The following is a 26720-nucleotide window of genomic DNA, read 5'->3' on the forward strand; positions in this document are numbered from 1 at the left end:
CATCCTTGCCTCTCTGACTTTCTCTCCAAGGCCTCGAATATGAATTGTCCCTCTGATACGCATTTCTGATCCTATCCAACCTGGTCACTCCCAAAGAGAACCTCAACATCTCCAGCTCTGCTTCCTGTCTTTTCTTCAGTGGCAATGTCTTCAATCCAAACATGATGGCTGGACTCACCGCCGTTTTATACAACTTGAGTTTGATCCTAGCTGAAATCCTTCTATCAAACATCACGCCTGACATTTTTCTCCAGCTGTTCCATCCTGCCTGGACATGCTTGACCTCTTTTCCACACTCTCCATTGCTCTGGACAGTTGACCGCAAGTGCTGAAAATTCTCCACCTTCTTTACCTCTTTGCTAACTCTTTCTGATTTTTTGTAATTTTTTTCTGATTCTGAATTTCTCATTTCTTGTATTATTTGTTTTATTCAAGATCTTCACCTCAAACAAGAAATATGTGATCATTTAGTCATCAAGATTACCCAAACACGAGCACTGACGTATTCTTAAAAACAGTAAGTGCTTCTGTTGGGGTAGTTTTGGTGATATTCTGCTGCATTTGCATGATTTTATATTCCCAACACCTTTGAAAGGTGAGATAAATAACATTTTGTTGATGTCAAATGAAAAGCTCATCATCTCCTTCTTGCGTATACTGTTTCATTCAGGAGCCTCACGTTAGACAAGAATTGTGTGATTTGTCATTAAGATTACCCAAACATGAGTACTGACTTTTTCTGAAAATAGTAAGTGCTTCTGTTAGGGTAGTTTTGTTGATGTTCTGCTGCATTTGGTTCGTTTAATGTCCTTGATGCAGTTTAAAAAATGTTAATCAAAATCGAATTACATTTTCTGGATCGAACATGTAAAAGGCGCTCTTATTCTTTTCAAAGTTGCTACATGTACAGTTGCCGCTCGTTCATTACAGAGGGTTGCAACACATTTGTTTTGGCCAAAAGACCCATTGACAGAGTATCGTTGAAAAGGTTTCGATGGCCCACTCCCGTACGACTGTAAATTTACACATTAATAATGTGTTCAAGGGGCGGAGAGTCCTTTCAATGGAAAATCCCTATTTAAAGCTGTTGTCTGCGCAACTTCTGGAGCGGAGGAAGAGGAAGGCTGTTTGGTAAGGTAAAGTTCAAAAACCGTTCACACATAGAAATTCTGTCCGAACAAAGTCAAGTTTCATTGACCCAACTTGAGCACTGGCTTTTATGCTGTCAATAGCAAGTACTACTTGTTGGGGTAGTCAGACTGAAGTGACCAATGCGATGAATCTAGAAAGTGAAGTTTAAACTTCTTTAGAAATGTGCAAACTATGTTTTTGATGGTTTATCATTTCTTGCATGATTTGTTTCAATCACAATCCTTACGTTAAAGAACAACTATGTGATGATTTATCATTAAGATTACCAAAACATCAGCACTGACTTGTTCTGAAAACAGTAAGTGCTTCTGTTGGGGTAGTTTTGGTGATTTTCTGCTGCATTTTGGGTGATTTTACATTCCCAATACCTTTGAAAGGAGAGATAAATAACATGTTGTTGATGTCAAATCGAAAAGCCTATTATCTCCAAAGTAAGTCAGTTCCATTGACCCAACTTGAGCACTGGCTTGTACGCTTTCAATAGCAAGCGCTACTTGTTGGGGTAGTCAGACTGATTAGTCCAACGTGAAGTGATGTTCTATTTGTCCATTTAGCCTTTAGAAATATGCAACCAATGTTTTTGACAGTATTGTTTCTTGCGTGATTTGTTTCATTCAGGATCCTCACGTCAAACAAGAAATATCTGATGATTTGTCATTAAGATTACCCAAACATCAGCACTGACTTGTTCTGAAAACAGTAAGTGCTTCTGTTGGGGTAGTTTTGGTGATGTTCTGCTGCATTTTGGGTGATTTTATATTCCCAACACAGTTGAAAAGAGCGAATTAAATAACATGTTGTTGATGTCAAATCGAAAAGCCTATTATCTCCAAAGTAAGTCAGTTTCATTGACCCAACTTGAGTACTGGCTTGTACGCTTTAATGAGCAAGTGCTACTTGTTGGGGTAGTCAGACTGATGTCACCAACATGAACAATGCAGAAAGTGACGTTTTATTCAGCCCTTTCCCCTTTAGAAATGTTGATGGTTGATCATTTCTTGAATTATTTGTTTCATTCAGGATCCTCATGTTAAACAAGAATTGTGTGATTTGTCATTAAGATTACCCAGACATGAGCACTGACGTTTGCTGAAAAGAGTAAGTGCTTCTGTTGGGGTAGTTTTGTTGATGTTTTGCTGAATTTGGGTGATTTTATATTCCCAACACCGCTTTGATAGTTTCTCATTGTTTATGTTATTTGTTTCGTTCAAGATCCTCACCTCAAACAAGAAATGTATGATGATTTGTCATTAAGATTACCCAGACATGAGTACTGACTTGTTCTGAAAACAGTAAGTGCTCCTGTTGGGGTAGTTTTGGTGATGTTCTGCTGCATTTGGGTGATTTTATATTCCCAACACCGTTGAAAAAAAGCTTGATAAATTACATTTTTTTAATGTGAAATGGAAAAGCCTATTATCTCCAGAAAAAGTCAGTTCCATTGACCCAACTTGAGCACTGGCCTGTACGCTTTCAATCGCAAGTGCTACTTGTTGAGGTAGTCAGACTGACGTGTCCAACGTGATGAATCTAGAAAGTGAAGTTTAAACTTGTTATTTTCGTCTTTAGAAATGTGCAAACTATGTTTTTGATGGTTTATCATTTCTTGCATGATTTGTTTCAATCACAATCCTTACGTTAAAGAACAAATATGTGATGATTTATCATTAAGATTACTCAAACATCAGCACTGACTTGTTCTGAAAACAGTAAGTGCTTGTGTTAGGGTAGTTTTGTTGATGTTTTGCTGAATTTGGGTGATTTTATATTCCCAACACCACTTTGATAGTTTCACATTGTTTATGTTATTTGTTTCGTTCAAGATCCTCACCTCAAACAAGAAATATATGATGATTTATCATTAAGATTACTCAAACATGAGCACTGACGTTTTCTGACAACAGTAAGTGCTTCTGTTGGGGTAGTTTTGTTGATGTTCTGCTGCATTTGCGTGATTTTATATTCCCAACACCTTTGAAAGGTGAGATAAATAACATTTTGTTGATGTCAAATGAAAGGCTTATCATCTCCCAACAGAGTCAGTTTCATTGACCCAACTTGAGCACTGGCCTGTACGCTTTCAATAGCAAGTGCTACTTGTTGGGGTAGTCAGACTGATTAGTCCAACGTGATGAATGTAGAAAGTGATGTTTAAATTTGTCCCTTTTGCCTTTAGAAATGTACACTCTATGTTTTTGATGGTTAATCAGTTATTGCGTTATTTTTTTAATTCAGGATCCCGACATCAAACAAGAACTATATGATGATTCGTCATTAAGATTACCCAAACATGAGCACTGACTTGTTCTGAAAAGAGTAAGTGCTTCTGTTGGGGTAGTTTTGGTGATGTTCTGCTGCATTTGGGTGATTTTACATTCCCAACACAGCTGAAAAAGCTCATGAGCACTATTTTATATCAAATGGAAAATCCTATTAACTTCCAACAAAGTCCGCTTCATTGACCCAACTTGAGCACTGGCTTGTAAGCTTTCAATAGCAAGTGCTACTTGTTGGGATAGTCAGACTGACGTGACCAACGTGATGAATGTAGAAAGTGACATTCTATTTGTCCCTGTGGCCTTTAGATATGTGCAATTCTAATTTGTTTTGTTCAAGATCCTTACCTCAAACAAGAAATATGTGACCATTAGTCATCAGGATGACCCAAACATTAGCACAGACCATGATCAAATAACATTTTGATTATATCCAATGGAAAAGCTGATTATTTTCTTTTCAAAAGTGCTCCGTTTACTGTTGGTTTCAGTCGTTAATTTTCAGCAGGCAGCTGTTCTCGCCGATTAGGATCACGTGAAGTGATAACCATTGTATCTCGTTCATTAAGGGGGGGGTTGCACCACATTTGTTTCGGCCAAAATACCCATTGACAAAGTATTTAAGAGGAAGAGTGTCATTTCAGTGGGAAATCTCTGCATCTGCACAACTTCTCCACCATGGGCAAATGCGATTTGCTCATATTACATTAACTGAAAATGCATTTATGAAAAAAGACGAAAAAAAAGATAAAATGGTGACATAATGAACATAAGTTATAACAAGCTGTTTTGATGCTATGTGGAAGAAGACCAGTCCCTGCGTGTGATGTCATAAGATTTGCAACGCGCCGAGAATGTTGTATAACTGTTATTCAGGTTCAATTAGTTGGACAGGTACAGTAGTGCTGAAAAATTAAAAATAAATAATACATTGAACACGGCAGATGAGTTGGCCTTACCTCCCTCCCAGCTTCTTGCAGTCGTCGATTAGTGTCTGTCACTTGACCCTTGGGGGTGGGAGTGGAAGGAGGGGAATAATAATAAAATCAATCACAACATGTTCATCTTGAGTCAAAATGACCAATGTTAAATTACTATAATTACAGTAAAGTCTCGTTATATCGATATCGGATATATCGATAATCCCGGTTATATCGATACCATTTCTATGCACGCACGGAGAAAATTACATGCAAACGGGGTCTGATATATCGATAGTCCCGGTTATATCGATATTTTTTCGGACTCCCTTGAATATCGATATAACGAGACTTTACTGTAATTATATCTTTTTAAAATACACAAGGTGTTCAAACAGAGACAAGCCTTCTCTGAATTGAGCCACACTTAAGTTTGCTTTTTTGAAAATACAGTACTTCACCGTTTCGCCCTTAAAAAACAACTTTTTCTTCAGGATTTTCCACAAAGCAGCCAACGTAGACAAATTTACACAAAGAAAACATTTGATCGATCAGTTTTTTCATTCGAATGCACCGTATTTTCAGTTGTATTCGGCGCACCGGAGTACAGTATAAGGCGGGCGCACCCCCAATGAATGGTGTATTTTCAACCCTTTTCCATATACAGTGATACCTCGGCTTACGAACGCCTTGGCTAACGAACTTTTCGTCTTCACGTTTATTTAATCTTGGCATACAAACTATTTTTGGGGATACACACGGAGCGCAACAATGAGTGATGTGTCGTTCGTGAACAAGCCTGTTCTCCAAACAAGGATATGGCAGCGGACTTTTGTTGTCCTCTTCCCCGCCCCCCGGCTTTGTTAAAGCCGCACGTGATTGGTCAAGTACTCAGCAGTGGGGTGGGGGGGCGGCTGGGTTCCAGAAACACAGAGTTGCAAATAAAAATAGGCAGACGACAGTGTGAGTGAGAAAATGGATAGGAAACACAGTGAAATTGGACTCGTTTCAACTTTATTGATAGTACAAAGGCAGAGTGTAGACTGCGAGTGTAGACTCCACAAATAAGCCGCACAAGCCAAACAACACAATTGATGAGGAACTAGGTATAATTATCGCAGAGAAAGCACGGCGACTTCACTCGGTTATCATCAAGAGGCAACCTGGAAGTTCGTCATCCATTGATGATTTCAACGCTAGCCACGGATGGTTCGAGAACTCTAAGCGTCGTACAGGGATTCATAGTGCCATTCGTCATGGTGAGGCAGCCACTTCTGACGATAAAGCTGCCAAAGCTTACAAGGAATCATTCTTCAAGATGGTGGAAGAAGGGGGCGGGGCTACGTTCCTCATCAAGTGTTTAATGCTGATGAAACCGGCCACTCTATTCCATCAAGCCATCAACGACCATCACAAAGGGAAATAAAACGACTTTATTATACAGTACAGTTTATTTCTTTAATTACAATACAATAGCACATTTTTTATACATAAAATAAGGTATATTTTGTGTAGTTTTAAGGCGTATTTAGTAGACACTTGTGTTTTATGGGGACCTGTGAACGGATTATTCTTATTTTTAATGGTTTATATTTGGAAAATAATATATAATATCTATTTAGATATGATATTTGGAAAATTGTTTTCATTCATTAAAGATGTGCCTTATTGTATATGGAAAACTTTTTTTAAACATGTCATTCATTGAAGATGTGCCTTATACTGTGATACCTTGGCTTATTAACTTAATTGGTTCTCAGACAGAGTGTGTCCCAAACATTAATTTCCTATAGGAAACCATTAAAATGAGAAAAATCCGTTACCAGGTCCCCATAAAACATAATCTTCTACTTTCTAATTTTATAAGCCTCAAAACTACACAAGACATAACTTATTTTATGTCTAATAAATGTGCTACTGTATTGTAATTAAAGAAATAAACTACTGTATAATAAAGTCGTTTTATTTCCCTTTGCGATGGTCGTTCATGTAGTCGCCTGATGATATCCAAGTGAAGTTGCCATGCTTTCTCGGCGATAATACCCTCACACACTGTCCCCTGCTAGCTGCTTTTTGTTAATCCAAATCAACAGATGTTTTTCAAGCAACACAGAAACACCCTTAGCTACACGTAGCAATGGTCGACTTAGCATCCTGGTACTGGGACGATAAGTCACACAAACGCAAACCACGTTCGGGATTTTCAATGATCTTCTTCTGCTCGACCGTAATTTTCTTTTGTGTCTTCTTCGGCTGTGGTGGCGTCTTTTTCGGTCCCATGCAAAAGTACTCCACTCAATAGCAAACCACATCTGCACCTAGTGCACTCAAAGAAAGTGGGTGTGGGTGTGTCTTTCCCCAAAACTAGTTCGTTTGCCAAGATTACATTCTCATGAATTTTAAGGTTCGTAACGCGAAAAGTTCGTTAGCTAAAGCGTTTATAAGCCGAGGTATCACTGTATTCCTTTTTTTCAATAGGGTTGTTACATAAGAAAATGTGGGAAAAATGAAGCGTTGTCAATAATTTGCGGACTGAATGTAAGGCGCACCTGCGTATAGGGCACAGGGTCATCTTTCGAAGAAAATCAAAGCTTGCGGGCGCACCTTATACACTGGAAAATACGATAAATAAACATATTCGCAAACATGTCATTTCTTGACATCAAGGGTGTCATTTTTTTGCTGCGGGCCACTTTGTCATTACGGTTTCTTCTCAGGGGGAGTTATGAATTTGGGGAAGTCAATAGAATGTTTAATCCCCTCCACATATTACATATGCAGTGCAAAACAAACTAATGAATATGTAGTTTTTAAATGTTAAGTACAAATTACTCTTTTTGTGGGACAATTTCAAATTTCGGTTTGGACTTTAGCAAACATGGAACTTCATAAATTTGATTTACTTTTGCGGGCAAATAAAATGATGTTGCAGGCTAGATTTGGCTCCTGGGCCTTGACTTTGACACCTGTTCTTTACATCCTTCTGATTTGCATGTATCTATTTGAAATGTGAATAATACACGGGTGTGTTTGACCCTTTGACATCTTCAACAGGTTCTTAGGTATACACAATCAATTTGTGTTGTCTGCATCTGCCCCCCCCCTACCCTCTTCCACATCCGCCCTTCATGCCCTCTCCAACACACTTTCTGCTGCTGCTCAACCTTGTAATCAGCTCATTGTCCATGAAGGGCCAAGGACAAAAACGGGCAAATTCAGACTAACCAGGCAGCAGGGACCTAAACCCGTCATCGGTCCACTGGGCCTTTCATGGAGTTTAATGGCTTGTGACAGGCTCTTTCTCACAGATTCAGTGACAAATTTCTCGATTCTGGATGGGGATTTTTGAACTATGTGCTCCTGTCATACGGCTCAGAGCCATGACCCAATTGACCAGTGGGCTTTTTATGCAATCCTTTCAACAAGGAAGTTTCCTGATGAGCATGGCAAGCTATATAAAAAAATAAATGTCTGATATTTTTCTTTTTTTGAGTCACAGTAAAAGACCGCACACATGGTTAGAGACAGTAGAAATTAAATTTACAGTAAAGTCTCGTTATATCGATATCGGATATATCGATAGTCCCGGTTATATCGATACTATTTCTATGCACGCACGGAGAAAATTACATGCAAACAGGGTCGGATATATCGATAGTCCCGGTTATATCGATATTTTTTCGGACTCCCTTGAATATCGATATAACGAGACTTTACTGTATATTATATTATTTATGTGCCATCTCAAAACCCACCTATTTAAAATTGCATTGTCCATGTAGCTCGCTCTTGCTTCTATTTCTAATTGTATTTTATTTATTGCATTCTATTTGTGATTGTATTTTATCTATCATAGTACCTATGCTTGTCTGTGACTGTAAAGTGTCCTTGAGAGAAAGTGTCCAATTAAATACATGGATGGAAAACGTTTACATGACTTACGTTGATGAAGTATACTGCTGCACGTCACGTCAAACTCTTTTGCGATGAAGGATTTGCTTGTTGGATTGTCCTCCACAGCCACGATTGCCTTGTACGTTGTTCGGATATCACAATTCTTACGTTTCCCCATGGTTTAAATTGGTGTCAAACAACAGCACTGTATATAAGCTCTGCTACGCTTTTTTTATTGTGCTCGCTAAGTCAGGTCAAAACGCGGAAGCTGGTCACGTGACTGCGGCTTGGGATGACCCGACAACGGGGCTTGAATAGAATGACTGCGCGTGAGCTGTGGCGTAACAACAGCTCCTGTTTGCATCAGTATGTGATAACTGCTAAAAGACCGACGCGCTATAGCAGCGACTGTGCACATCATTTCCCATGCTGAGCGGCATTACAGTATGTTTCAGATGCTATTGCAGCAGTAACGAAAGACGTGAGCTCTGCGACGATTTTTTTTATTGTGACAGAAACACGAAGCCGCCTACGTGACTGGGGGATCTTTAATACAGTATGGCATGTACAGTAATTTTCATTTCGTATTTCGTTCTGAGGTCACAATTCTATCGTTTTGCTATGGTTGAAGACGGTAGCAAAATGGCGTCTGCTACACTGCAAGACGGGAGCTCGTCACGTAACCAAGTCACGTGACCAGTCACGTGACCAAGTCAACCAACGGCGCGACTGATACAGATTTCGATAATGGTGGTACTGTATAGAAACCCCTAAGCAAATATCGATCCACCTTAAACTGCTTTTGTATCGATATAAACATAGCAAAATGGCCGGCGGGAGATGAAGAAGAGCACCGCAGTAACCGGATTATCATAAAAACCATGAATCGTACTAAACGGAACTAATTATACATAAAAAGACTAGAAATGTGCACGGGAAATGAAAATAGTATCCTAATAAACAGTATTATCAATATAAACGATATCGATATAACGAGACTTTACTGTATTTTACGTTTTAGGACTCGTGCTGAATATTCCGGAAGTCTTGTTTTTGAGTTGGTGACGAGTCCGTACGTGACATCACTGAAGGAACGCCCCTGACCGAAAAAAAGGACACATTGTAGCAGTCCTTCCATCACGTAATGCATTTTGATGTGCTTGTTTGGTCAGAAAACGTCATGTTGCACCAAAAACAGCCAGAAGAGGTCGTCCAAGCTCCATATAAGGAATTTATCAGCCTGTGGAAATGGGGTGATTCATTCCTCACAGGAGCTCGGTGGCCATTTCTGCTTCTTTTTGGGTGAGACATTTCCCCCCAATGTTGCCTCAAAATGGCACGGAATAAATTCTTTAATCGATTGCAAACATGTATGCTTTCCTCTTCAGAACTATTTGAATCATATTCATAACTGGATGTGTAACAAGAAATCATCTTCTCCCAATCTGAAGCCATTGTTTTGATTCTCCAGCAATGCAAGACGTCTTAGCGTGACGTCACGAACTGGGGGCGGGACTTTCTGAAAATGCCCAATTTGCAGCTCAATTTTTTTTGCAGATTTTGGACACTACGTCATTTTTATTGTTTTTTTTTTGCATTTTAATAAAACTATCCTGCGTGCTTTGGGTATTTTAGATGCTATAAAACGGTTTTCTGATGTCAGTTAGGAAACAAAAAGTGACGTCGGTTGTCCTTTATAAAAAGTCTTTCTACTTTTAATGCAACAAAAATAATAACGCAAAAACAAAATCCATAAAAAAATTGTGGGTGAAAAAATACAATAGTCTGTTTGTATAAATGCACAACATTAAAGGAATAATGATAAAAGGGAATAATGTTTGCGATTATATTTGAACATATTTAAATATGTATTTGTCAATCAAAATATTTTTAGTACACATTACTACCTCTGTAATAATTACCGTCAATTATTTGCAAATTAATTATTTAATTTAAATTATAATTAATTATTGTATTTAAATATGTTAAAATGCATTTGCAAATTAATAAAAAAGAGACAGATGAACTTTTTTTTCATGGGGTATTGACCTGTGCATCCTGGAATTACCCAAAAATAAAAAAAACTGCTTTCGGCAGGATGTCTAGATCCCCCTTCGAGATAATCTGGATGGATATAAACAACAGACATAATCTGTAAAATCGAATGGAACCATTTTTAAATTGTTCCATCCAAGAATATTGTTGTACCCTACAGTGTGTATCGATAATAATATTTTTTGCTGGAGATGTGAACGCCACTACTTACCATGAGTTTTTCTGCATCAGTCCGGACTTTGAGGAGCTCTGTAATAGCATCGACAAACCCTTGGTGGTGGAAATTGCACATTTTCTCAATCTCACGGTCATGATTCCTTATCCTGGCATCCAGCTTCTCCATAAAGCGTACGTGGGCATTTGGCTGGTCATCGTAAATTGATCTGGCAGGGAAAATCAGAATGAGCAGTGTGATATGGCACAACTTTGTTTTTTTACGAAACTTTATTGCTGCACATTATTTCAGAAATCACACGGATCCCTCTATTGCAGAGGCGTTCATTTCCTAGCCAGTAGTATTTTGGAAATTCCTTACGCAGTCGCTGGAATTAAAATATGCCATGTCAGTGAACTCGCTCTACAATGGCGTAAGACGTCCAAGATGGCGCCCGAGTAGGCAGCCGTTGGCAAGTGCTCTCATGAGCCTTGCTTTTTTGTTTTTGTGTTTTCTGTTGTTACTTTGTGTGGTCATGTGGATGCAGAGTCAGCATTTTTGGCCACAACATTCATCAAGGAGGAGACTTCTCTGCAAAAATACCAGCACTGTTTTTGATTGGGAGGAATGTCGAACGTCGGTGCTATTTGACTGTCATCGCTGAACAGCTCTGAGGCGATTGTGCTATTTTGCGCCTGTAACAGGCAGCATTTTCACAGCCCTGCTTTGTTCAGCAGAAAGGTCAGTGCTATTGGACAGTCTGCTGCTGGTGGATGCACGGCTTGAGGAGCCCGTGATGAGAAGAAAGGAACGTCAGCGCAGAGTGCCGATGCATATGTGGAACTGTCGCGGTTTGGAATTGACGCGGATTTACGTGGGACAGGAGATGCGAGACAATCTCCTTTTGTCAATGGATGCTACAGCTTCGGGTTTGCTTTCAACGTTTAGCTTGTAGCATACGTGCACATTTCACCATGACGTCCCTGATCCATTGGTGAAAAGGACGCTTTGATCCTCTCCTCTTTCATCTAAAACTGCTTCATACAACAAAGAGGGTGCAGAAAAGTGCTAAAGATTCAGAGTCCTAATTGTGTTATATTTTATATATATATTTTTTTATACACTTGTATGCTGTAGGTTTATAATAATAATAATAATAATAATAATAATAATACATTTCATTTATAATGCGCCTTTCAAAACTCTGATGGTCACTTTACAGTCACAGGATAGGTTTTTCTGTGGGTGAGCAGAGGCAGCGTACATGCGCTAGCGTTCACTCAACCCAGAAGTAACTCAAATAGATAGAAAGCTAGCTAGCTTTCATGCTCAATCAGGATCAGAATCAGAAAATGTTGAATTGTCCCACAATGGGGACATTTACTAAACAAACATTTATATTAGGTGCACATGGTTAGAGTCAAACTGTCTACATTGTAGGTTTTCCGCTTTGGGCAACATCGCACTTTGTAACACATGTATGTTCTTAACATACTTGGATGTTAATACAATACTGTACCATAGTTGTTTCACTCTTCTCATTAATAAAAGTATGTTAATACCTTCATGGATTTGTTCTGTTGATGTTTGATATTGTCTGAAAAAAAAACATGCAGTTTTTTTTTATATGTATCGTATCTTGTGATGTCGAATTTTAAAAATGAATGTGGCCCCTGAGCCAAAGTTTGGGATAGACAGTACCACACATTTTGAAACACGAGGCCTAACATTGATTTCTACGGTTACAGCGGCACCTATTGGCGATGAAATGAAATGCGCTTGGAATTTCTTTCTTATCTTCCCCAGCAATATTTCTCTTTCTACAGCATCGTATCTATCATATGATGTCATATCAATTTAAAAAAGTTGTAACAAATAAGAATGTGCAAACGCATTGTGAGAAATCTCCAGGAAACACACGCTGAACCAAAATTATGTTCATGTTCATGTTGTGCAATTGTATTTTGTTTCATATCTAAAGATTATATATCCAGACATTTTATTAATACTGTACTAGGGAAATAGAAATACTGGATTTTTAGGGTACTTGTATTAAAGAGATGAACAACAAAATTAAACGATAGAGAGATGCTATATTTATCTTTCAAGAAACAAAACTATCAGAATAATTTTTAAAAACGGAATGTGGGTAGATGTTTTAAATAATGAGGGAGTACAAATATGATTTGTATAATAAAAAAAACAATAAAACACATTAACCACAATGTTTTGTGTCGTCAGCTGCATTTGTCTTTATTTGAATATTGAGAGAACATATTCAAATTTCATTGATTTTGTACAGCCTGTGACAACATTTTGGGAACACGGAGGCCAGCATTATTATTTTTGCTGTTATTGAATGCGAGCCATTAAGTTTTTATCAATATTGAAGATGACACAAAAGATCATCATTTTATCATCATTTTATTTCAAAGCAGTTTGACGCTCAAAATTGGGCCAAAATGGCTGCTTCAAATTTTACGTTACGTTTTTCTGTGGGTGAGCAGCGGCAGCCACACGCTGGTGTAATAATAATAATAATAATAATAATAATAATAATAATAATAATAATAATAATAATAATAATAATAATAATAATAATAATAATAAATACATTTAATTTACAAGTGCCTTTCAGAACACCCAAACCACTTTACAATTAAAAGAACAATACACAGAACAATAAAACCATAAATTACCGTATTTTTGGATTATACAGGTCGCACCAGCCAAAAAATGCATAATTAAGAAGAAAAAAAACATACAGTGAGACCTCAACTTACAAACTTTTTGTCTTACAAACGTCAAATTTATGAAAATTAAACCTTATAATAAGCACTATTTTCATAATACACACCCACCACGGCTGGCGGAGTGATCTTCGGCAGAAGCACACGACCAAACAGCACCAGAGGTTAAGTTAGCAACAGTCCTATAACGTGACTCTCCTTCCATTACAGTCCTCATGTAATGCACCTCTCTTTCTAAACAGCAATTTCCTTTGACCTTTGACCTCCAACGCCATTCCATCAAGCCATATATGACCATCACAAATGTAAATAAAGTGACTTTATGATACAATGCAGTGTAAAAGTTGAAAAGTATATTTTATGGAAACCCGGGAACAGATTATTTCCATTTTAATGGTTTCCTATGGGAAAATGTTTTTTGAGATACACACTTTTCGCCTTACACACTCTCTCTGGGAACCAATTATGTTCGTAAATTGAGGTCTCACTGTATGTAGGTCGCACTGGAGGATAAGTCGCATTTTTGGGAAAAAATTATTTATTATTATTTAATTAATTTATTTATTTATTATTATGTCCTTGAGAGTTTTGAAAGGCGTTTAGAAATTAAATGTTTTTTTTTTTTTTTTATTACTACGGGTGTTGGATGGAAGTGAGTTCCAGAGTTTGGTAGCAGAGCAGTCTGATGGATTTCAATCAATCACTTTTTTTCGTCATTTTTTTTCCCTTCAATTTCTTTGGCACGTGCAATGATACATTGAATCTTGTATCCAACGTCATGTTTTTTGACAGTTTTTATTTTGCTGATTTTTTTTCATTATTTTTTTTTTTTTTGGTGATACTCATGTTTATTAAACAAGGGGGGATGGCGCAATTACTTTTTCAGAGGGTCAGAAATGTTTGGAAGATATTTTATGGCTTAAAACTGTTATGTGAAAACTGAATTTTGTATTCTTTTGAGTGAAATTGTGCACGATAGTGTAAAAACCACTAGCTAACAACAGTAACGAGACGACAGCATCAATAGCCACACCCACAAATCATGTTTACATTTTGACAGGTCACCGGTCTATTATTAAATTCTGCATTAAATTATGTATACGTGGGCAGTACATTGAATAAGCAGCTATTGCATTTAAACTCTAATCGATGTTACGCTGCTCGCTAATGCACCGGGATTTTTTTTAAATAACACCAATATGCAGCCGTTTAGCTAGAACTGCTAACATAGCCTACCGGTTGCTAAAATGGCTCATGATAAACTAGCTTTCAAACAAAAGGTAGTATAAGGCGAAATAAATACATTCACTGACACTGCTAATGTGCACTGGCTTCCGAATAAAGCGGCATATTCTTACCGAAGTGTAGGACCGACACAAGCCGTATCCGTACTCTCGATTTCCTGTAGAATCCGCTCGTGCTCCGTTATACACTCCAACGTTTCATTCTCCGCCATGATTACGTGTGCGTTATTATGGCTGTCTCTTGCTGCGGCTGGAGGGGGGGACAGGGAAGTACTAGCCAGAAGGGGGCGCACGAGATCCATATTTAATACAGAAACAACCGAGTCTACCCGGAAATAAAAATATTCTATAGTCTAAAGTAGGGGACCTTCGACTACGTTAGCAGAAATGTTTAAAAATGTTGGTTAGGATTCACAGTAAAGGTACTGCACTGTCGATAATAGTTTAATTTTGCCCATTGTATAACTATTGCATATTTCATTTTGTTAATATGTTTGACATTGTTTCTCTCTATTGTGTATCTGGTTATAATGAGTCGTTGTTGTCACTTGGAAAATAAAACATTCGTTGCTACAATATGGCGATTTGGATTGTAGTTGTTTTTACATTTTGTTTCCTGATTCTTCGAGCAAAACTGCTATTGCAGCAGTATTATCAATTCCAGCTTGTGTTGATATTACCAATATGATTCTGCCTACAGTTTCTCAAAAAAATCTTTGATATATCCCAAATACAAATCAGCTCATTGTTCCCATGTAGGATACTTGGCAGATTGTATCGCCATGTTGCATGAGGGTTACCTTAATGTGGTTCCCAGAGGAAGATCCACAGATTCCAGTTCTGCAAAAATATTCCCAAAAACCTTTTCCTCTTCGTCATTATCTTCTCTTCTCTGACAAGGAGGATCAGGTAAAGCAGCATGAACCCTTTTACTGTCCATTTCTTAATTCAAACTCTCTTCGTGTGCAACTCCAAAATGTCAGTACCGCAGGAAGTGTGTTTGAGTTTGAATGTGGTGCATGGTGAACTCCAGGTCACCTGCCATAGTCAGCAGAAAATTAGCAACGGGAAAAGGGAAACCTTGTGATTCGCTGCACTTTGAGTTCAATGAAATCGGCATTTTTTTGAATGAAACTCTTCAAAGTTAGCATTCACAGTGGTTCCCAAATTTATTGAACCACCATCTTGCATATTTATTTCACCCAAGTACTTTTATGGAGACAATTTCTATTTAAATGCTATTTTTATTTTCATTTTGAAAATGAAAGAGGAATTAAGGGGTGGGGTGGGGGGGGTATTTTACCCAGATTTGAATCTCCTCCCTGGGTCTCTTTAAAAATTCACAAATAAATCAAGAATAGCGTTTTGTTACTTTGTATTAAGACACAAAAACATACATGCAAACACAAAAACATAAATTGACTGACTCAGTAATTCATTAAATAATGGGTCTTACTATATTTTCATATACAGTGAGACCTCAACTTACAAACCTCAACTTACAAACATTTTGTCTTACAAACGTCAAATTTATGAAAATTAAACCTTATAATAAGCACTATTTTCATAATACACACCCACCACGGCTGGCGGAGTGATCTTCGGCGGAAGCACACGACCGAACAGCACCAGAGGTTAAGTTACCAACAGTCCTTATGGAAGGTGACTCTCCTTCCATAAGCCATCAACGACCATCAAAAAGGTCAATAAAACTTTATTTTACAGCACAGTTTATTTCTTTAATTACAGTCCTCATGTAATGCGCCTCTCTTTCCAAACAGCAATTCCCTTTGACCTCCGACCTCCAACGCCATTCCATCAAGCCATCAATGACCATCACAAATGTAAATAAAGTGACTTTATGATACAATGCAGTGTATTTCTTTCATTACAATACAATAGCACATTTATTAGACATAGAATAAGGTATGTTGTGTGTAGTTTTAAGGCTTATTTAGTTTATAAGTATATTTTATGGAAACCCGGGAACGGATTATTCCCATTTTAATGGTTTCATATGGGATTTTCTTTTTTTGAGATACACACTTTTCGCCTTACACACTCTGTCTGTAAGTTGCGGTCTCACTGTAAATGTAAGTGCTTTTGATAATTGATGGCAAACATAATTTATTACTAATATAATTTTCTAAAATTTGAATAGTCAATGACCAATACCACAAATGTATTAAAAGCAATTTTTGAGGTATAAAAATAAGGTGAGCAATAAAATGTGTACACAAGGAATAACTAGAAATAATAAAACTGTTTGACATATACAGTGTGGTTATTTTATGTATCGAAGACATTTTGACATGAAGTATTTGAATATTTAATTCTGGGTTGAGTGAACACTGGCGCGTGTGGCTGCCGCTGCTCACCCGCAGAAAAAAATATCCTGTGACTGTAAAGTGACCTTGAGAGTTTTGAAAGGCGCTTATAAATTAAATGGATTATTATTATTATTATTATTTGACCAAAAACATGGATCATATGAGGCATTCTGTCATCAACCTCTGAGTGACTTGAAAAGCGTGAATACAAACAAATATTGTGACTGAATGGCAGTTGTGGAATTGCTGCATTTGTGAAGTAAAGCAGACGCTGACTAGCTTACACAACCACTTTCTATTTCCTTCTATTCTTCTTGAAATGGATTGGCCAATTGGAAGTGTGGCTATAGTGTGTCTTCACAAAAGCCCTGACTATGAGTTTCCTTATTACTTCACCAAAAACAAGAAGTGCACACACGCTATCCCTCATTCACACACACACACACAAAGCAAACTCATAGTTGCTGATGGATGCAGGAATGGAAACACTAACGTTAAACAATGGAAAGGATCGGATGGAATGTATAGTCTTAAAGGACAACCGACGTCTCCGGACAAGTTGTGTTCATAATTTGTAAAATGGCTTCAAATGACTTCTACTGAGCGTATTTTAATAAGATTCCATCGCATATAGTTAGATTTTAGACTCGCTCTGAATATTCAGGAAGTCTTGTTTTTGAGTTGGTGACGAGTCCGTACGGGACGTCGCCAAAGGAACGCCCCTGACTGAAAAAATGACGCATTGTAGCAGTCCTTCCATCACGTCACTGTATTTTGCTGTACTTGTTTGGTCTGGGGACCTCGTGTTGCATCCAAAAGCCGCCAGAAGAGGGCGTCCAAGCTCCATATAAGGAATTTATCAGAGGTCACCATTTTGTGCCTCTTTTTCGGTGAGACATTTCCTCTCGATGTTGCCTCAAAATGGCACGGAATAAATTCTTTAATCGATTGCAAATATGTATGCTTTCCTCTTCAGAACTATTTGAATCATATTCATAACTGGATGTGTAACAAGAAAGCATATTCTCCGAATCTGAAGCCATTGTTTTGATTCACCAGCAATGCAAGACGTCTTGGCGTGACATCACGAACTGGGGGCGGGACTTTCTGAAAATGCCCAATTCGCAGCTCATTTTTTTTGCAGATTTTAGACACTTTAAGTCATTTTTATTGGTGTTTTGCATTTTAATAAAAAATATCATACTGCGTGTTTTGGGTATTTTAGATGCTATAAAACGTTTTTCTGATGTCAGTTAAAAAACAAAAAAGTGACGTCGGTTGTCCTTTAATCATATAGAAACTGTTGAACTGTCTATACCACTGGTGTCAAAGTCATGACTCGGGGGGCCAAATCCGGCCCACCACATCATTTTCTTCGGCCCGCAAAAGCAAATCAAGCTTGTCAAGTGCCATGTTGCTTGCTAAAGTCCGAACCAAAATTTCAAATGGTAATATAAGCTTTCCCGTGACCATGTGTTCTTCCTTTCCATGCCCGCCAGTTTCCTGCTAGCTTCCTCTGTGTCTCGACACCACAGGTTGTGCCGGACAGCTGCTGACCTTTATTGTAAGTTACACTCCAAACAAATAGCTCTGAAGGACATCCTGGACTTAAAGAAAGTTCATTGCTCACAGGGGGTTTCTTTCCAACAGAATTGAGGTCAAATAGCAGTTTAGGAATTATACTACTACTACTACTACTATAATAATAATAATAATAATAATAATAAATCATTTCATTTTTAAGCGCCTTTCAAAACTCTCAAGGTCACTTTCCAGTCACAGGATCAGTTTTTCTGCGGGTGAGCAGCGGCCGCCACACTCCACACACCAGCGTTCACTCAACCCGGAAGTAACTCAAACATATAGAAAGCTAGCTAGCTAGCTAACAGATAGCTAATAGATAGCCCGCTAGACAGTTAGCTACCTAGCTAGATAGCCATATAGCTAATAAATAGCCAGCTACATAGCTAGCTAGCCAGATGTCTAATAGATAGTAAATAGATAGCAAATGGATAGCAAATAGATAGCCAGCTAGGTAGCTAGATTATAGATAGCAAATAGATAGCAAATGGATAGCAAATAGATATACAGTGAGACCTCAACTTACAAACACCTCAACTTACAAACTTTTTGTCTTACAAACGTCAAATTTATGAAAATTAAACCTTATAATAAGCACTATTTTCATAATACACACCCACCACAGCTGGCGGAGTGATCTTCGGCGGAAGCACACGACCGAACAGCACCAGAGGTTAAGTTACAAACAGTCCTTATGGAAGGTGACTCTCCTTCCATAAGCCATCAACGACCATCAAAAAGGTCAATAAAACTTTATTTTACAGCACAGTTTATTTATTTAATTACAGTCCTCATGTAATGCGCCTCTCTTTCTAAACAGCAATTCCCTTTGACCTCCAATGCCATTCCATCAAGCCATAAATGACCATCACAAATGTAACTAAAGTGACTTTATGATACAATGCAGTGTATTTCTTTCATTACAATACAATAAAACATTTATTATACATAGAATAAGGTATGTTGTGTGTAGTTTTTTAGGCTTATTTAGTTGAAAAGTATATTTTATGGAAACCCGGGAACGGGTTATTCCCATTTTAATGGTTTCATATGGGATTTTCTTTTTTTGAGATACACACTTTTCGCCTTACACACTCTGTCTGGGAACCAATTAAGTTCGTACGTTGAGGTCTCACTGTATAGAAAATGGATAGCCAGCTAGGCAGCTAGCTAGATTGCAAATAGATAGCCAGTTAGGTATTTAGATAGATGGCATTTTGATAGCATAGTAATATCCTCTTTGGTAACTTTTTAGTCCATCAAATCCACGGCCGTGTTTGAATCACTCTTACATGAAGATGACAGTTTAACAGGCTATGTCTGTTCACTTCATAATTGACCCCAGATTTTCTGTGTCTCCATTGTGGGCCTTCTAAAGGCATGATTTTTTTTTTAATATGATAACTTGTATTTTGTCTATTCTGTATCACTCAGTTTATTATGTATGTTTATTTTAAATCAGAATCAGAAAACCTTTAAATGAAAGCATATCTACTTAGCTGTTTTTTTTCCGACCAAATGGTGGTTTTTCTAATATGATTTTGCTTAAAATCATTCGAAATATTTTAGTCGTTAGTCGGGGATTAACATTTTCATGATATTCATTATTCTCATTTGCTCATTTAAAATTGGAAACATAATTAGCGCGGCCCGATGGGCTACCGGCTGGCATGTCGACCTCACAGTGCAGAGGTCATGGGTTCCGACCTAACTGTGTGAGTTTGCAGATTCCCCCCGTGGCCGTGTGGGTTTTCTCTGGGTACTCTGGTTTCCTCCCACATTCCAAAAACATGCGTGGCAGGCTGGTATAACACTCCAAATTCTCCCTCGGTGTGAGTGTGAGAGTAGTAGATGCTTGTTCGGTGACTCTTGTGAGGATGAAGCGGTTTGGAAAATGGATGAATGAATGAATGAATGAATGAATGAATGAATGAATGAATGAATGAATGAATGAGTAATATCTTATATGTACCCCAACTAGTTGAAACACTGTCTTCTAATCAGGATTTCATTTTAGTATTTTAATCACATTTTCATGATATTTTGTTTGTTTGGTATTTCTTATTTATTCCACTCCCATTCGCATTTGTTTTGCTTTGCTGTCATGTCGTCTGGAGTGAAGTTGACGTTGTATTGCCTCATATTTGTCTGCAGAGGGCGTACTTGAGTATGAGAATGGGCCACTGTTTAGTTTAGTCTGTACTGTAGTCAGTGGTATCAGGCTCGATATACAATAAACGCAGACCATCAAAACATATAAGTTTATTTTATTTTTTTTAGATTAGTTGTTTTTTCCACCACGATAGGGTTCAACGGAACGGATTACTGGCATTTTAATTCATTTCAATGGAGGTTGATGATTTAGGACACGACTGTGAAGAATTCAAATAATAATAATAATAATAAACATAATAATACATTTGATTTATAAGCGCCTTTCAAAACTCTCAAGGTCACTTTACAGTCACAGGATAAGTTTACTTTCTGCGGGTGAGCAGCGGCAGCCACACGCGCCAGCGTTCACTCAACCCGGAAGTAACTCAAATAGATAGATAGATAGCTAATAGATAGCGAGAAAGCTAGACAGGGTCCAAATCTTATACATCCCAAGTTCATGCTGCACCTATTTTCCGTCAGTGGCGGGCCATCAGGGCCTGCAAGGCCTTTTCTGCTGGCCTAAAAATATCTGAATCAAAGATTAATTATATTTTGTCCATAAATTCTCATGAAGTCATTCACTGCCATTCACAAATGTATTCAGGAATTGAAAATATGACATAGTGGGCCATTCTTGAATTACTTGTTTTTTTTTCCATCCTTGGGTGCCGATAAACCACTGGCCAGACCTCTGGCAATGTTTTTTTCCCCTTCTGCAAGGGGGCAACATTGCCCTTTTTTTCCATGTCAGCGCTTTGTTTGTTTCAGCTCCAATCTGTATGTATTACATTGCATTTTAGACAGCCGGCCTCATTTCAAGCACATATCACTCCAGACAAATATAATTTAGGAATGAACTCATTTGTTCTGATAAAAGAAGAACGTTTTCTACACTGCATTCAATGTAGTCCTAAAACGCAATATTCTGTAGTTCCTGGAATTTGAGTGAAAATGACAAAAACCCTGGCACTGGAGTGGACACATTTTTGCACATCGTCTGGCAGTGAATGAGTTAAATAAATCCAAATTGTCTTTCAGCTTCCTTTCGTTGCTTTTCCCCTGTTGTCCTGCTTCCAGATGTGTGTTTTCGTACTTTAGCATTTAACCAATCACATTTCTGCCATCATTTGTTGCCAGTCAATCATTGTATCACTAGTGACTAGCTGCTAGTGATAAGAGCATACTGGTCTAAGCTAGCACGCTGAATCTGGAGCATGAGAAAATACAGTGATACCTTGGCTTACGAACGCTTTAGCTAACGAACTTTCGCTTTACGAACATTAAATTCGCGAGAATATAACCTTGGCATACAAACTAATTTTCGAGAAACACATAGAGCGCCACAATGGCTGGCGGATTCGTTTTCGGCGGAAGGACACCAAACCACACGGTCAAACAACGGCACCGTGGCTGGCGGACTAATTTTCCAGACCTACTTTCTTTAAGTGCACTCAGTGCAGACATGGTTTGTTATCGAGTGGATACTTTAACTTTTTTTGGACCGGAAAAGACCTCACCAAATGCACCAAAAGAAGGAGATCATTGAAAAACACAAACGAGGTGTGCGTTCCTGTGACTTAGCGTCCCAGTACCAGTATGCTAAGTCGACCATTGCTACGTGTGGCTAAGGGTGCTTCTGTGTTATCTAAGCAACGGTCTCAGGCAATCGAAGAGGTTGAAAAACTTCTGTTGATTTGGATTAACGAAAAGCAGCTAGCAGGGGACAGTGTGAGTGAGGGTATTATCGCTAAGAAAGCACGACAACTTCACTCGAATGTCAACTACATCAACTACCATTACAAAGGTAAATAAAACGACTTTATTATGCAATACAATGTATTTATTTAATTATAATACAATATCACATTTATTATACATAAAATAAGGTATATTTTGTGAGGTTTTAAGGCTTATTTAGTAAAAAAAATATGTTTTATGGGGACCTCGGAACGGATTATTCTCATTTTAATGGTTTCCTTATAGGAAATACATGCTCGGAAGACAAACTTTTCGCCTCACACACACTTCCTGGAAACCAATTATGTTCATGAGCTGAAGTATTACTGTATTTCTTTGTTAAGACGTTATTTCCGGGCTAACGGGACCCTCTAGAAAATCACACCACAGTTCTTATTTACAGTCGCAGCTGCAGGTTGATTCAGACGAAGCAATACTGAAGGCCTAGGGGTGATCTGCATGGCCTTTCTGTTGATATGTTGGTTATGTTCTGTGATTGAATCACAATCAGTTCATGGTGTATATCCCTACATACCAACAAAGACAATTGGGATAGGCAGAAAACGGATTGTTGTTAACGGGTAGATTGCGCAATACTTTTGTCGAATGCAACTGGCAGAATGTTTTCCAACATTTTGGTCTTACCCTTGAAAAATGTTTTATGATAAGCATCTCCAAGAAGAGTTTTAGTCAGCAGAACAAAAAGCACTTGGGTATTCAAGTGTCTATCATTTGTACAGCTGTAAGTAACACAATGAACACTTGCACATTATACAAGTGCAAGGAGTGAGACGTGGATGATCTTATCTGTGCAGACATGAACCTCTCAATACTCTCTTGTCTGCTTTTTAAGTGGAAAACTAAGAAGCAGTCGGAATGTGAAGATACATTTGCTCAGGACAACCGACGTCTCCGGACAAGTTGTGTCCATAATTTGTAAAATGGCTTCAAATGACTTCTACTGGGCGTATTTTAATACGATTCCACGTATATTTTACGTTTTAAGACTCGCTCTGAATATTCAGGAAGTCTTGTTTTTAAGTTGGTGACAAGTCCGTACGTGACGTCATGAAATGACCGCCCCCTGACCGAAAAAAGACACATTGTAGCAGTCCTTCCATCACGTCAATGTATTTTGCTGTACGTTTGGTCTGAGAACCGTGTTGCACCCAAAAGCCGCCAGAAGAGGGAGTCCAAGCTCTATATAAGGAATTTATCAGCCTGTGGAAGCGCAGGTAGCCACTGGAGGTCGCCATTTTGTGCCTCTTTTTTTTTGAGTGACATTTTCCCCCAATGTTGCCTCAAAATGGCACATATAATTCTTTAATCGATTGCAAACATGTATGCTTTCCTCTTCAGAACTATTTGAATCATATTCGTAACTGGATGTGTAACAAGAAAGCATATTCTCCCAATCTGAAGCCATGGTTTGGATTCTCCAGCAATGCAAGACGTCTTGGTGTGACGTCACGAACTGGGGGCGGGACTTTCTGAAAATGCCCAATTTGCAGCTCAATTCTTTGCAGATTTTGGACACTTTAAGTCATTTTTATTGGTGTTTTGCATTTGACTAAAAATATCATACTGCGTTTTGGGTATTTTAGATGCTATAAAACGATTTCCTGACGTCGGTTGCCCTTTAAATAATTCTGTAATTATAGTTTTCTTGCTGATTTTGCATGATTTAGCCATCATATTAACTCTTTCAGGGACAAAGCTGACTACAGTTGACAGATTACCATGTAAATCAGCTTACAGGCTATCATTATTGGTGCATGAATGGGTGATTGACAGAATGAATGACAGATCAATATGATCAATCACTTTTACACACTCCACTTTCGGGGAGGGTGACCCAAAAAGATGCGTCCTACTGAGTCCCTCACTGCAGCAATGTTTTCTCCTGAAAGACGAGTGTGTAAAAGTGATTGACAACTTTGTCAGACGACTACAGGTTTGCTTGCAACGAAATGGTGGACATTTGGAACACATCTTGGGAAAGCCATTAATTGATTAAAAATTGACAGAAATACAGTGAGACCTCAACTTACGAACTTAATTGGTTCCCAGACAGAGTGTGTAAGGCGAAAAGTGTGTATCTCAAAAAAAAAATCCCATAGGAAACCATTAAAATGGGAATAATCCGTTCCTGGGTTTCCATAAAATATACTTTTCAACTAAATAAGCCTTAAAACTACACACACCATACCTTATTCTACGTATAATAAATGTGCGTATTGTATTGTAATGAAAGAAATACACTGAATTGTATCATAAAATCACTTTATTTACATTTGTGATGGTCATTTATGGCTTGATGGAATGGCGTTGGAGGTCAAAAGGAATTGCTGTTTGGAAGGAGAGTCACCTTCCATAAGGACTGTTGCTAACTTAACCTCTGGTGCTGTTCGCTCGTGTGCTTCCGCCGAAGATCACTACGCCAGCCGTGGTGGGTGTGTATTATGAAAATAGTGCTTATTATAAGGTTTAATTTTCATAAATTTGACGTTTGTAAGACAAAAAGTTTGTAAGTTGAGGTGTTTGTAAGTTGAGGTCTCACTGTAGCTGAAACTCTGGTGTATGGTCTTCCATAAAGTGAATAATGTGTGGTTGTAATTTGAAATAAATAGCTTTTTAATCAAAGCCACAATTGAACTTTTCATGGGTACCCTTCTTTTTGGGTCACTGATCATTTTTAAACCCATAAATCACCCTGTATTGTTCATAATTATATGCTCAATGTGAGGCAGTAGTAGTCAAGTGGTGAGCTTGTCGACTTCACAGTGGAGATGTTGTGGGTTCTCCCCGTGGTTGGGTGGGTTTTATCCGGGTCCTCCGGTTTTCTCCCATATTCCAAAAACATTCATGGTCTGCAGATTGAACACTTCAAATTGTCCCTTGGTGTTAACGTGGATAGTTGTTTGTGTCTGTGTGGTCTGCAATTGTTTGGCAACCAGTTCAGGGTGTCCCCTACCTGGTGCCCGAGGACAGCTGGGATGGGTTCCAGCACCCCCACCACTGCGACCCTAATGCGAAATATTGGTTCTCGCAACTTTATCCATTTTTTTTGCTCTCAGTCAACATTCCTTCATCTATTAATGGCCTTCCTGTCTCGATGGTCAACGCTGTTTTCACAGTCCTTTTGCCGGAAACCAAACAAATTAACACTACATTGTTCTGGCCTGTTGCATTGTGGCTGGAAACATCAGTGCGGCAATAGTTTCCTGAAACTCCACATTAATAAGATAAGGCCAATGACGAAAATAGTGTCTCGTGCGGGGATTCAATGCTCAGATTTCTGCACTAAAAATCTGCTAATTCTTGTCTTAAAGGACAACCGACACCATTTTTTGTGTTTCCTAACTGACATCAGAAAAACGTTTTATAGCATCTAAAATACCCAAAACACGCAGGCTGATATTTTTGGTCAAATACAAAACAGCATTAAAAATGAATTAAAGTGTCACAAAACTACTTCAAAATGACCTCAGGGATGCCGAGTTTCAGAAGGTCCCGCCCCCTTGTTGGTGACATCACGCCAGGACGTCATGCCTTGCTCTAGAATCAAAACAATGGCTTCAGATTTGGAGAAGATGCTTTCTTGTTACTCATCCAGTTATGAATATGATTCAAATAGTTCTGACGATGAAAGCATAAATGTTTGCAATCGATTAAAGAAGTCCTTCCGTATCAATTCGACTCCAATGTAGCGTCCCAGAAAATGCACAAAATGGCGCCATTGGAAATGGTCTGATTTGTCTGCTGGGAATTTGTGTCAACTAGTATCAAATAGTCGTCTTGGTGCAACACACAACGATTCACCATCGTATTATTTATGTGTTTTCTTTCTAATTTGGTCATCAACACAAAGTTTTCAGACCAAATAAAGTACCCAAAATGCATTGTGTGTCACTTTCTCGGTCAGGGGCGTTCCTGACGTGACGTCACGTCAGGCATCGTCATCAACTCGAAAACAAGACTACATGAATATTGATTCATATACAGTGAGACCTCAACTTACAAACCTCAATTTACAAACTTTTTGTCTTACAAACGTCAAATTTCTGAAAATTAAACCTTATAATAAGCACTATTTTCATAATACACACCCACCACGGCTGGCGGAGTGATCTTCGGGGGAAGCACACGACCGAACAGCACCAGAGGTTAAGTTAGCAACAGTCCTTATGGAAGGTGACTCTCCTTCCATAAGCCATCAACGACAATCAAAAAGGTCAATAAAACTTTATTTTACAGCACAGTTTATTTCTTTAATTACAGTCCTCATGTAATGCGCCTCTCTTTCCAAACAGCAATTCCCTTTGACATTCGACCTCCAACGCCATTCCATCAAGCCATAAATGACCATCACAAATGGAAATAAAGTGACTTTATGATACAATGCAGTGTATTTCTTTCATTACAATACAATACGCACATTTATTATACATAGAATAAGGTATGTTGTGT

At 38.3% G+C, this 26720-nt stretch overlaps 1 protein-coding gene across 11 annotated transcripts in view; it reads right to left on the minus strand.

Annotated features, from left to right (window-relative positions):
* Positions 1-26720, minus strand: part of exoc6 (exocyst complex component 6) — a 98001-nt gene that overhangs the window by 57837 nt on the left and 13444 nt on the right. For 4 of the 11 annotated variants that reach the window (XM_089015958.1, XM_089015949.1, XM_089015950.1 and 1 more), the window contains exons 3-4: positions 10509-10680; positions 4388-4435 (exon numbers count right to left, since the gene is read on the minus strand). In XM_089015958.1, coding sequence (XP_088872084.1) covers positions 4388-4435; positions 10509-10680 — 220 coding nt within the window. Of the gene's footprint in view, positions 1-4387; positions 4436-10508; positions 10681-14559; positions 14696-15245; positions 15531-26720 lie in introns of those variants that run through there. The other 7 variants (XM_089015951.1, XM_089015952.1, XM_089015959.1 and 4 more) reach the window with 5 other exon arrangements.

Source organism: Hippocampus bargibanti, linkage group LG15, assembly GCF_051943395.1.
Source record: "Hippocampus bargibanti isolate YZ-2025 linkage group LG15, ASM5194339v1, whole genome shotgun sequence".
Taxonomy (NCBI): domain Eukaryota; kingdom Metazoa; phylum Chordata; class Actinopteri; order Syngnathiformes; family Syngnathidae; genus Hippocampus; species Hippocampus bargibanti.